General features: G+C 40.9%; 1 protein-coding gene across 1 annotated transcript; it reads right to left on the bottom strand.

Annotated features, from left to right (window-relative positions):
• Positions 1–82: 82 nt before the first annotated feature.
• Positions 83–11,062, bottom strand: plekhm1 (pleckstrin homology domain containing, family M (with RUN domain) member 1). The gene is made up of 12 exons (XM_026351334.1): positions 10,763–11,062; positions 9,337–9,426; positions 8,001–8,242; positions 7,229–7,897; positions 6,356–6,848; positions 5,401–5,548; positions 3,511–4,497; positions 3,159–3,304; positions 2,731–2,924; positions 2,412–2,475; positions 1,711–1,868; positions 83–1,572 (listed from the first exon to the last, which is right to left on the bottom strand). Exons 2-12 carry the CDS (start codon positions 9,388–9,390, stop codon positions 1,464–1,466), a joined length of 3,264 nt encoding a protein of 1,087 aa, XP_026207119.1. The 5' UTR covers positions 9,391–9,426; positions 10,763–11,062; the 3' UTR covers positions 83–1,463.
• Between the last annotated feature and the right edge of the window lie 1,322 nt (positions 11,063–12,384).

Genomic DNA, 12,384 nt, shown 5'->3' with positions numbered 1-12,384 from the left:
CCAAAAATTCAGAGCTTTTGTCGATAATACAGTTAAAACAGTTTCTTTTAATGAAAAGAGCCTCAAACAGAAGAGAAAAGACTGAACCACACCAATGTTTATTTTCTAATGATCATTTATATGTGATAAATGAGATGAGAATAAAAAATACAAAACAGAAATAACAGTACTGCAGTATCCTGGTACAGTGATATGTTATGTATATATCAAGACTGACTTGATGCATAAAGTTTCATTGATTTTTGTTCTTGGCAACTTCTGTGCAATGTTAATTTAGCAAATCATTCAATCATTTGTTGAGTAAATAGAGTAAAGTGAGGGGAAAATGTCTGTTGGGAGTGATTTCATGTGCTGAAGGATATGAATTATCCATTTAACAGTCACAGCTAAGTGCAAATATGCAAAATATGTTTTGACTTATGAATCGCTGTGAAATCCAACAATCTCCCTCCACCAAATCATCATTTTATCAAGTGGTTATGAAAATGTTTAACGCTACATCTTTATGACTTATTCAGTTCAACAACCTTGTGAATTATCTCCATGTGCTTCATCACACGAGCAGCGTAACAAACGTGTTGTTTTTAACTCTCCCATGTGAACATTTTGGAGTGCAAGCTACATATTTAATCACACACTTCAATGGCTGCAAGTTTTAAATAAACTTAATATACTGAGAAACATTCCACAAAGTCATCTTAGTGACTTTTTCTTTTACCCAGAACCAGTACCTGATGCAGCAATGTACATTAATGTCATCATATGGTTATGATAATGAAAAACAGCCTGTGTAATGCTTTTTGGCCCTTCATTAGTGACACACCAAGAGGAGAATAGTGTAAAGCTTAAATTAAAAAGAAGGCACGATTACAATCGTTTCATTAGAACATATCAAGCGCTGCTTTTGTTATTTAGCATGTACAGTACCCGACCTCACTGCTGTGTTCTTTCAATATGAGACTTTCTTTGTGCATCAGACAAAAGAGTTTCTGGTAAACATGATGGTGAAGAACATTGTGTTCTTGATGCCATAAGACAAACTAAGTAAAAACCCACAATGGGGGAAAAATGTGCTGGATATGATTCTTGGCAGCAGCCTTAAACCATTGTCCTTTCCTTCTTTTGATGCTGTGGCTGAATCAGAATTCAGAGAGGTATTACAGTCACTGGTCAGTAACATTTGGCTGCTTTATGTCAGCATCAGCACACTGTAAATTAGTGTGCCTCTAAATGAGCGCAAGGGAGTTTAGCTACTGTAGCGCTGTGAGTCTAACACCATCTTATGCAGGCTGTAGGGTGGAGCAGGCCACTTGCACTCGTAATTGCACTTGAGGTTACTTCATTTAAAAGCTAACTATTGATTTTGTTATTTCTCTTTTCCTTTAGCAGGCTTCTGGCTTCCTGAAAAAAAAGGATGGCACGCGAGTCAGACCACAGAGCTCCGACCGTCCTGCTGGCTGAGCTCAGTCCTGCAGATCCCTCTCCTGGTATTTCCTCATTCGCTGGCAGCGAGGACATGGGGTTCCACTTGCCTTGCAAGCCCGGTGAAACACAGCTTTACAATCTGTACATCTGGATCAGAAAAAAAAAAGCTTAAAACACTGTCAAATAGCAAACAAGTTTTTATCATTTTCAGATGTCAGTAGAAAAACGAATGAAGTTGACGAGGACAAACAGTTTGGCTACATGTTTAAACCAAGAGTAATATACCTGGCGGTGGTGTCAAACTGGAAGGGGAAGATGGTGTCATTAGCGTGGCATATCTGGCAAATGAACCCACGTTGCATGCACAGGTCACAGTGAAACACGTGGTTGCAGGCATAGTTCAACAGTGTGATCAGGTAGATTGTGTAGTCGCCGTTTGCTATCTGCAAAAACAAAACACACATGGTCAATGTTTCAGCTGAAAGAAACAAATGGATCCTTCATCAAATGGTACTTTTCATTTATGATTTAGGGTTTTTACACATTCTTCCTTCAAGTTGTGACACATTTTTCAGATAGTGATTTCTGAGAAGCCAAACTAATTTCAGTTTCATGCTCTTAGCCGCGTGACATTAAGTTACTGATAAGTGGAGTGGATTCAGATCTTGGCTTGACTTCCAGTTCCCTTTTACTGGCATAACATAATGAAAGTTCAGAGAGTGAAGACTCAGTGCTGGAACATCTTTTTACAGCCTGTCCCGATTTATAGCCTCATCTGATCTGAAGGGATCAGTTAGCTTAATTTTAGATGCTTGGTCAGTTACTGACTAGGAGGTCAGGTAGTTGAGAGTCAAGAGTCAGGAAATCAGATTAGCTGACAATACCTAATGACACCTACCAACCCAACACACAACTTGATTGTATTAAGATGTGAAGAGGCTGCAGAGAGTTGAGGAAGTAACAACATAATCGAGTCAGCAGGTTACCTGGCGTAGGTCCCTGACACTGTACAGATGGCTTGACTCCAACAGGTATGTTCTGTGCTGCATTCTGGAGAGAGAATTGAAAAGCATGATAAAATGTTGAAATGTGACTTTAAATGTAAGATTACTAAAAAAAACATTCTAATGTCTAATAGAATGCAATTTAGCACCTGTTTTACAGTCACTCAGGCCATTTCATTATTTGAGCAAAATATTTGATCTATGATATTTAAGATTTATTCACAATATTAAACTTTATAATACATTCTGTGGCCTTTTTGTAGTTTCAAAACAAACGTGACACACACATTCATACACCCACCTGGCCTGGAGTTTCTTGTAGGCACCGCTGCGACAGGTGAGCAGGTAGTCGCCCAGCAGACGCAGCCTCTGACGCAGGCTGTCAGACTGAGACATGGATTCAGCGTGCTTCACTAACTCAGGGTTTAACTGTTCCAGGTTGAGCAGAGGCTCGTGCTCTACCCGAGCTAGCAGCTGCAGGGCCTTTTTAGATACCTGAACACATTTGTATATGCAGGTCACACTCACTGGTTTAGTTTTGAGTGAATGTGTATGATTTCACATATGCAGTAGTACTTCCCATGACCTGCAAACAGACTCTGACATGTAGAATCAAAACAGTTCCCCTTTAAATGATCAGACAAGCAATACAAGTCTTTTGCTATCTCTGAGTTTGACCACAATATGTGGTAACAGGAGTCGGTCATTAGAAAGTGAACCTGCACCCACCTCTCGTTGTGTGAGATCCCAGTTGTGCACCATGCGTGACGGGATGATGGTGGTGTCACCGTTGTGGCAGGAGTCGCAGTAGTACTGGCCTGAGAACTCACATAACCTGGCCCTGCCCAGGGATGGACCAATAGGCTGAGGACACCCTGAATGTGATATGCAGTAAACAAATCTCAGCTTCTGATTCACAAGTCACAAAGACTTTCGCTTGAAGCTGTGTTTCATCACTCTGAACAACCTCCTTCACACAGCCAGATATAAGGAGGAATATAGGATAAAGGGCTAATTAATTTTAAGATCTACAATCGTCTCAACAAAATAATTTGGAATGAACTTCACAACTCAATAGTACCTGCACATTTGAAGTTCTGAGTGTCCAGCCCTTTCTCTGAGGGCACCGTGCATAGATGAACAAGAAGCGCCCCATCTTCTTTTAGGCTGTACTGCACCAGTCTGTGGAGATTTCCCGTCACTCCCAGACGCACTAAAGCTGGCTCCTCATGAACTACCCCATCATCCCCACTCTCCAGGTAAGAGTCCAGAGCTCCACGGATCAAATTCCTCCAAGACCGAGCTTCCTCTGGATTCTCTGCCCTGAGTCTAATAGTCTCCCTGACGGTCAGGAGTTTGAAAAAATCTGGTCCTCCCAGAGAGACATCAGGAACCACATCCCGGATTTCCTCAATGGAGTGAGTTAGCCGTAGCAACTTTCTCCCCTCCTGTACTTGGAAGCCCTTTAAGGCCTCCAATGATAGGGAGAACACCAAAGGTGCCCAAGTACGGGCCTCAGAATCTGTGGAATAATACAAAACAGCTTCTTTGAGGGCGTCTATTTCCAATTCAGCTGTTCGAGTCCAGTCGAATTCCTGCTGAAGAGGTGCTTCCTGCCCTACACACACCCCTGTGTTGATGGATGCTGAGCTTCGCTCAGGGCTGCAGGGAGCAGAGGATGGGGATGGAAATGTGCGTTCATCCACACCATTGTCGCTGGAAGGCCGCAAAACTTCCCACACCTCATCAACACGAGAGGCTGGCCGACATTTGTTGACGGCCTCTATTATCCGGTCCACCCAGTCCTCAGCTTCATCGCAATTGGCTGCTCGAAGGTATAGTCGCTTCCCTGGAAAGGCCAACTCGAAGCGGCCTTCGGGTGAGGTGATGCAAGCCTCTTCACATCGCACCAGGGAGCAGTTGTCGCAACATATGCGCTCCTCTGCATTTTGATACAGTCGGAACTCGAAGGGTGACAGCTCGCAGTAGTAGTCACGCCATATTCCCATCGCACCACGCCGTTCAAGATGGCCGAGTTTCAGCAAGCCGCGAAAAGGGTTGGACAGCCCTGAGAGACAGAAAAACGAACACAGATAACGGAAAGTAAGAGAAGAGAAGTATAACTTACTTCATATGATCTTCAAGTCACAGCCCAAACATGATAATCTATAGATACAGTCACAGGAACCAACAGCAAAAAGATACGATCATCTTAATTTTAAGAAGCACATGTACTGAAATCTACTTTAGAATCTATAATTTACTTTATGTGACTATTTATATCAGTGCTGAGCACAGAATCCACACTATCACCGAGTTTTGGTTCTCTCTTTAACAGAAGAGCAGCCTTTTGAGGAACTGAGAAGAACTGGAGCCATGAATTAAGATGTTTTTACAGTAGATAAAGAAAAGCAACAGACAAATAAATGAAAGGTTGACTTTATATAATAAAGTGAAGTGATTAATTTCTAAAATCTGAGATTATAATGTGGCAATTAAAGCTGTATAGTTTATACACTTCCCTGCAAGAATGCACTATCACAAAATGCTTCTCGTTGTGGCTGACCACTTCCCAAATCTGCAGCATGAGACTTCCTTTCACTTTATTTCCACCTCTTAATAAGCTATAACTCATTCAGCTGCACGAACTATGATGCATTCCAGTAAAATCTGGCTACACTTCAGTTTATGGAGCAACATGTGTTTTTCCATTATACCATGAAAGGAGATTAGTGAGTTATCTTTAGGTTTTCCAGCAACACAAAGCTCCGGAGCAGGCTAAGAAAAGAGGATCAGATCAAAATCTGTGTGCAGCCCGACTACTGATCAATCATAGCACTGCAACTAACAATTATTTTCATTCGTGTTTGATCTGCTGTTATTTTATTCAATCACAATATGTCCACCACAACCTCCAAAAGTTCAAGCTGACATCTTTAAATGCTAAAAACATGACAAAACTGTGGAATACCTATTTGCCTGCGATGGACAACACTAGGAGGAGACTGAGGACCCGTGTCCTCTGGAAAGGGAGCAGAAGGAGACAGCTCATCGTGGTCCGACACCTCCTCCAAATAAGGTTTGTAGATGTCATCGTCAGAGATCCAGGAATGGGAATGCTGCGGAAAATTGATATAAGGCTGCTTAATACAACATAAGGAAATAAAATACCTTACTATTGCAAGACAACTGGCTTTTAGGTCAAATATACTCATCTATGAGCCTAAAGACAGAACAGAGTCTAATCATCAAACATAAAACAATGGGTTCCTGTTAGGAGTCATGTAAATTCAAGCACAAATTTGTCACGAACATGTCTCATTTAAATTGCCACAGTAAGTCATCTACCTGTGAAATACTGTGAAACATCCTAGAGCCGTTCCTGCTTGGAAATCATGTGTACAGTAACAACAGAACTGGGTTTTTACCATCTACAGTGGACCATTTACCATACAGGAAGCTAACCCTCTTTGTAGTCACAATATCCTGCCACAGTGGCAGTTTTATTTCTTAATCTCATCGGCAATAGTATTGTGAGTACCTCCTTTATTGCAGCAGGAAAGATTTTTAGTATAGTCAGACTATCATGACTAATTAACCCTGATTATGAGATTTTTTTCTTTTGTCTTAATACTAATACTGTAATCTAGACTTTCTGATTTACTTGGATTATCTACTCTCTAAATACATTTGTAATGTTTTGTTTTCCTTTTGTAAGATACTATATACTTCTACTGTGTAAACGGAGGATTATTCATGTCCACTTGGTGAGACAATCAAAGCATTAAACCATTCATTGGACTATGTGGGTAAAGTGAGTAAAACCTTTAATTTGAGATTAAATTATTATGGGACTGTGATTATCTCAGAAGGCTTGTGAGTCTGTGACATTGGTCATTTTCACCTAAAGGTTATTTTATACTTACTGGTAAAGAGTCTGCCCTGCTCAGGACGCTGTTAGAGCGATGTGGGGCTTGAGGTACTGATGGCTCCAAGTTGCTCTTCTCCGAGGTCTCTGTGTCTTTCTTTTCTTGGACAGGCTCACTACCCTCCTGAACACCAGTGGTATGTACTTCCTCCACAGACCCCTCAGGCTCCACAGCGTTACTGGCTGTGGACAGCATGTCTGTGTCTGAGTGTAGCTCATTAGGAACAGCCTCACGCACTTCCATAATCTGGTTCTCATCAGATGAAAGCAGCTCAAGGGATGTTAGTGGTGGATCTGAATCGGACAGTGGAGAGATTGGCAGTTGGTCCTCGAGTTCTCGCGATGGTATAGCTGGATCCTGGGTCTCGCTGTCAGACCCACTGAAAATAGCCGTCTCAGAGAACTGATCGGGGCCCATGCTGGAGACAAAGGAGTCTTCTCGCATGGAGTCCTGACTGCAGTTGGCACTCTCTTGAAACTCTGTCAGTAAACTGAAGCGACAAGGAAAAGTCATGGCATACTGAACATGTTACTGTGAACTTAGAAATACTGGTATTTCTATGATTAAAACCAGTGTAAAAAAAAAATACTAGGTATATTTGTCAAGGACCATTTTCAGCTGCAGATTAATCCACATTTGGTGTTCTAGTGAGTAATTATAGCAGCAGGGCAGAGTTGGGATTAACTCTCAGTGAACTACAGTACATTGATGAAGAAACATGGAACACCCCGAGCAACATAGTGGTTTATTGTCATATTATTATTCATGCTAATAAAACATTTATTAGTCTGAGCAAATAAAAACTGGTTTTGGAGTTTGTCCACAGTAAGACTTTTTGTATTTGCTAACATAACCAGCAGTTACACTTACTCTTTCTGTGGCCTCTTGGTGCTTATGGTGACATTAATGGGCACGTCCAGGTCACATGAGGACCACTGCTCTCCTGCTGGGCTGCGGGGGTCCTGACCCTGCAGGAGGCTATCAGAGCTCAAGCTGGAGGAGAGCTGAGAGGAGCCTGTGGTGTCCAGGCTTAAATTAGATGAGTTGAGTGCAGTTCTGCTCCCATGTAAACAACCTGATACCCTCTCCGCCAACATAACTGGGCAGCCTCTCTGCACATCTTGTGCATCTGATGAGCCAGATGACTGGGACACTGTGTCCCACAGATCCTTACATACAGACTTGGGATGGTCTCCACCATTGAGGTGAATGTCGAACGTTTCCGCCTGGGAGAAAGGGCAGAGTCCAGCAAGAGCCAAAGGCGTGGTGGTCCATTCGTTGAGGACAGCTGACTTGTACGACAGATTGAAAGTAAGAGAAGCCAGACCCTGGAGGTAGCTGAGCAGAACTTCTCGCTCCTCAGTGTTCAGGAGCAAAGCACTGGGCTGATAGTGAGCCCGCAGCTTGGAGTCCTCTCGAAACAGGGAGGCAAGGTAGCACTCCAGCAGGCCGTGGTTAAGAGCCAGCCGCAGCCATGCTCTGCAGCGACCCACATCTGTGCCCACAAAGCTGATCTTCTCCAGCTCTGTGATCACGTCACTGGGGATTTAAGTATGGTGTGGAACAGTTAATCATTCATTTTACTTGTAATTTATCCGGTACATAAATCTATTTTGTTCTATGTGCCCTTGTCTGGACCTACCGGTGGGTGACACTCTTGAGGAGGCTCCAGAAGAAAGGCTGAGGAAGAGGTCCCCGATCTCCTTTCCTGGTCCTGCCCCCAGCCTCTGAGCGGATATACTTGCTCTTAATACCATGGATGAAGACGGCTTCCAGGGCGCAGCAGAGCAGGTTAGCATCCCCATCTTCACTGGTTACCACTTCATCTGACGTTACGTATCGCTTCTGCAAGGCCTTGAGTGACTGTGCAAACTTCTCTTTGATCTATATGATAATATGTGGTAGAGAGAAAGATTATCAGCTTCCTCATGGTTTTAGAATGACTGCAATTAAGGTGCAGTTCCTGATGAGAAAGCGGTTGGCAAGCTGACAGTAACTTCACTATTTATAAAACGCGTTTATGAGCAGTAAGGATTACAAACCCAGACATTTTCTGCATTCTAAAATACACTGCAATGATGAAGAATAGATGGAACAAGGTCAGGTCCCATGCCATTATGAAACACTGCCTATAGGTAACCTATAGTCATATGACAACTACTGTCAGCTGACACATAAAAATGTAAAACAAGCAAGCCAACAATCTGCCACAGGTTGCAGGAAATGATTCTCCAGTTACAGCAAAAATGTTGGGAAGTGCTCGTCTGGCTTTTATTAACACAGAGCAGTGAAGAACTTTTGTTTCACTGTGCTTAGTTTGGCTCCCCAGCAATAAAAGCAAGTCTTCTTTACTGACTTAATTCAGCACATCAGCAACAACAACAACAACAGTATCTATGCTGTTTAACACATCTAGATTCATAAGGATTTGCTTAGTTGATTCATGCAAAATTGATGCAACAGATTTTCTTATAATTGAATAATCACTGACATATATTTCGGACCTGATATTTTTCTTTGTTGTTGATGACAAATAATGAAATTAAATGTTAGTTGCAGCCCTAAATACAACAGATTGACACAGTCAGAAATGAACTAATCATGGTCTGAATTCATTCTCTGATGTTCTGTCCCCACTTTGCATAGATTAGCTGATCTGCTACTGTTTTCCATTTGATTCTGTATCCCTCTAAAAGCATTAGATTGTCTGTCTGCTCATTGTATGGTAAATAAGATAATCAGGCATGTGATTGGGTCACCAAAATCAGTAGTATAATGCTAAGTACAATCACAACAATAAACCAGTACTACTTTCACAACACAACTATCACGGTTACACACCCACAAAACCAACAAAGTCAGGATCTGACACTCTCACCCGAGTTACAGCAGAAATAATAAAAAGGAAAAGCTGACGCAGAGGATAAGTGTGTGATTTAACAACATCTTTGCACATTAGAAACAGACAGTGGCTTTACCTGTTTGACATCCATAGCCTCGTGTGGCGTATCTGGCATCTGTGTGGCTAGCATGGCACCTCCTGGGAAGGTTTACTCCCACATGATACACTGAAACACAAAAACAAACTATTCCCTTAACATATGCAACATGCAACAGGTTTACAGACCATTAAGTGTCTACTAACCTCTGCTTGTCAGTTAAATAACATCTGACATTTAAGATGGATAAACAAGTCATGCAAGCTTGTGAACTCAGACATGCAAAGCATGTGATCGGAAAATGCTTCTTCTTCCTCTATGTTGCACCATATTTCCCACCTAGCTATCACTACATTTTATATCACAAGACTGTACTCTGTGACATATCTGCAAATTCATGGTTTCACTGAGTAACCACTTTGTCATGTGAGACAATGATTCAAGTTGTGTCTGCACGGAAGTAGCCACAACTGCTAGAACCAGCTTCCTCAATTAATCAAATAAAATAGTACTCAAAGAACAAATCATGATCCACTACAGGCTACTCTGATTACCTGCCATTAACTCAGTCAGATAAGAAAGATCTTGCACTAGGCTTAAGTCTACATTAAGACTTGTAACCCAGCAGACTGAAACATAATTTCAATATGGGGGGATAGACTGAACAATGATAAGGTCACACTTTACAAGCAGTGTGTTACACTTCTCTGTTAACACCTATACCGTGTTTAATACAGCCGAATTCACCATATAGCTGCTCTCATTTACATATTTTTCATTTTTTGTTGTCAGATAACTAAAAGTGCGATTGTAATGTAATTACAGCCTATTAAATTTAAATATTAACCAGTAGTCAAGGTGAATCATAGGCGCAGCGGTGACTAAAAACTTTATATATTAACTTTATATTTTATATCCAGGATGTGGTCTGATAAAAAAAAACTTTAATGCAGCTTACTGACAACATTTCTGCTGTGTATTTGGTTATACAGGTATTTAAAATTAGAGTTCACAGTCAAAGTCAGACCTTATCTGAACTTTACAACCTAAAATAACGTTAGATAAAATGACGAAGCCTGTAGTTTCATGTTAACAAGCAGTAGGTAGATAGTGTGCTAAGTGTAGTAACCACTGCAAACATCAAATTGATGTTTTAACATTTAAAACCTAATGTTAGACTAAGTTAAATCACTTCCCAGTCCTCCTGTAGCTGACAGCAAGTCTCCGATTTAAATGTTAGCTAGCCTCTGATTTCGGCGAGATAGCAGGCACTCAGGATTAACTGTAGAGTAAAAACGACCTTATATCTTACCCGACAACCTGTAAAACTGTGTAAACTTTGTAAAATACGACTTATGACAAGATTGTGGTATTAAAACACGATGCTGACATCCAGGTTGAAAGCGGTCTTAGCAACGAACGTTAACTAGCAATAACATAGCTAGCTAACCGCTAGCTTCCTTACCGAAACAGGTCTGCTAACTTGCCATCACGGTCCGAACGCGTGTCCTCCGTAAATGACTGTCAACTCATAAACATGTATATTAAAAGCAGAGCTAATCCGTGCAGTCACTCTCCATCGTTACTCGTTGAACGTGTAAAAAACACGGAGAAATAAGCGCTAACAATGTTTTGTTTTCTCTAAAGGTGAGACGCTGTCACTGTTCAGCTCAACCCCGATGCATCATGGGAACTCCAGACCTGCGACGCCTTCACGCCCTGTCACAAATACGTCCAACGTACAACGCACCTTTGTTTCACATTAAACACGTGTTGTGCGCATGTTTGTTATTTTGTTAAACAGACACTCACAGACCTAAAACACCGCTGTTGACGTGCGCATATGATATTTTATTAAAAACAGATAAACACTGGCCCAGCGCGTTTAAAAGTTATGGTTTACGAGTCGCTCCTAAATGCAGCTCAGCGGTAGAGGCGTGCTGATGTTGTTGCTTCACTTGTTGACATGTGAGGACTCTGTCCCATCTCAGAGGTGTCCCATCTCAGAGGTGTCCCATCTCAGAGGTGTCCTCTAGACTGAAAACACTTGTCAAAAAAGATTTAATCACACCTCCAAAGGCTGTAAACTGAGTAGTAATTTCACCCCCTCACCCGAAACGTATACACTACTGTACAAACTAGCAGTGTTGGGGAGTAGTGAGTTATTTAATCAATAGTTTCTTATTTTGCAACAGCTTGATAGAAGTTAAACTACACTGATATTTCCATTGTGATTCAATATTTGTCCATAGTTTTTCATGTTTTTAATCTTAATTTGTTAAACTAAACTTCACTATATCAGGTGTCAATTAGTCGTAATTCCTTAATATTCCTGTTTTTAAAAAATTAAAAAGTAAAGGTCCTTTGTTCAACTCAAGTAAACAAGCAAAGAATACAAAAAAAGCTAATGATTGGAAAGTGAAAGTATTCATTTTGCAGAACAGTGACCTCTGTCAGTGACAAACCATTATTACACGAACACATGGTTGTTGCTCATGTACTAATGTCACTTTTTTCTTAAAATTGGTTTAAATAGTTTGAAATTAAATCAAATTATCTTTTATGAGGCATACGACTTATTTTATGAGGCATACGACTTATTTTAAATTATCCTTTTAAAAAAGAAAGAAAAACAGTAGCTGTCAGGAGCCTGATTTTCAAATTAAAAACCACAGACACATCAGAAATGATCTATTTCTGAAACACCAGAAAGTAATTAATGAAGTAAATCAGAAATAGAAAGTAGCATTAAAATGAAGTAAAGTACCTAAAGATTGGACCTGAGCACAGAATAGAAAAAAATACTTCAATCGTTAATTTCTAATACAACAGCAGTCTAGAAATACATGAATTTACAACATGTTTCATAATGAATATTTCGAATTATTAAACAGGGATGATTTGAGTGGGGTCTCTGTGCAGTTGCCAGCTTTCTTTGGTACTCCAGTCTTGGGTACCTGGGACTCTCCCTTGTCAATCCTACAATGCTCATCTGTTAGATACTGAATTAAAATCTGGGCATCATTTTCACTGGTATATGGTCACAATGACTGTAAGTACCATCCAAATTTCTTGCATGAGTTCGTA

The sequence above is a fragment of the Anabas testudineus genome, chromosome 19 (assembly GCF_900324465.2).
Source record: "Anabas testudineus chromosome 19, fAnaTes1.2, whole genome shotgun sequence".
In the NCBI taxonomy this organism is placed as follows: Eukaryota; Metazoa; Chordata; class Actinopteri; order Anabantiformes; family Anabantidae; genus Anabas; species Anabas testudineus.
This window is presented reverse-complemented; position numbering and strand designations above follow the sequence as displayed.

What these genes read in the sequence shown, in the direction of transcription:
- plekhm1 (XM_026351334.1), bottom strand. Translation starts at nt 9,390, where the DNA reads ATGCTAGCCACACAGATGCCAGATACGCCACACGAGGCTATGGATGTC. An exon ending in ACCAAGAGGCCACAGAAAGA is followed by an intron (nt 6,849 to 7,228) that starts GTAAGTGTAACT and finishes TTGTCGCTTCAG; the next exon opens with TTTACTGACAGAGTTTCAAG. An exon ending in TACAAGAAACTCCAGGCCAG is followed by an intron (nt 2,476 to 2,730) that starts GTGGGTGTATGA and finishes TTCTCTCTCCAG; the next exon opens with AATGCAGCACAGAACATACC.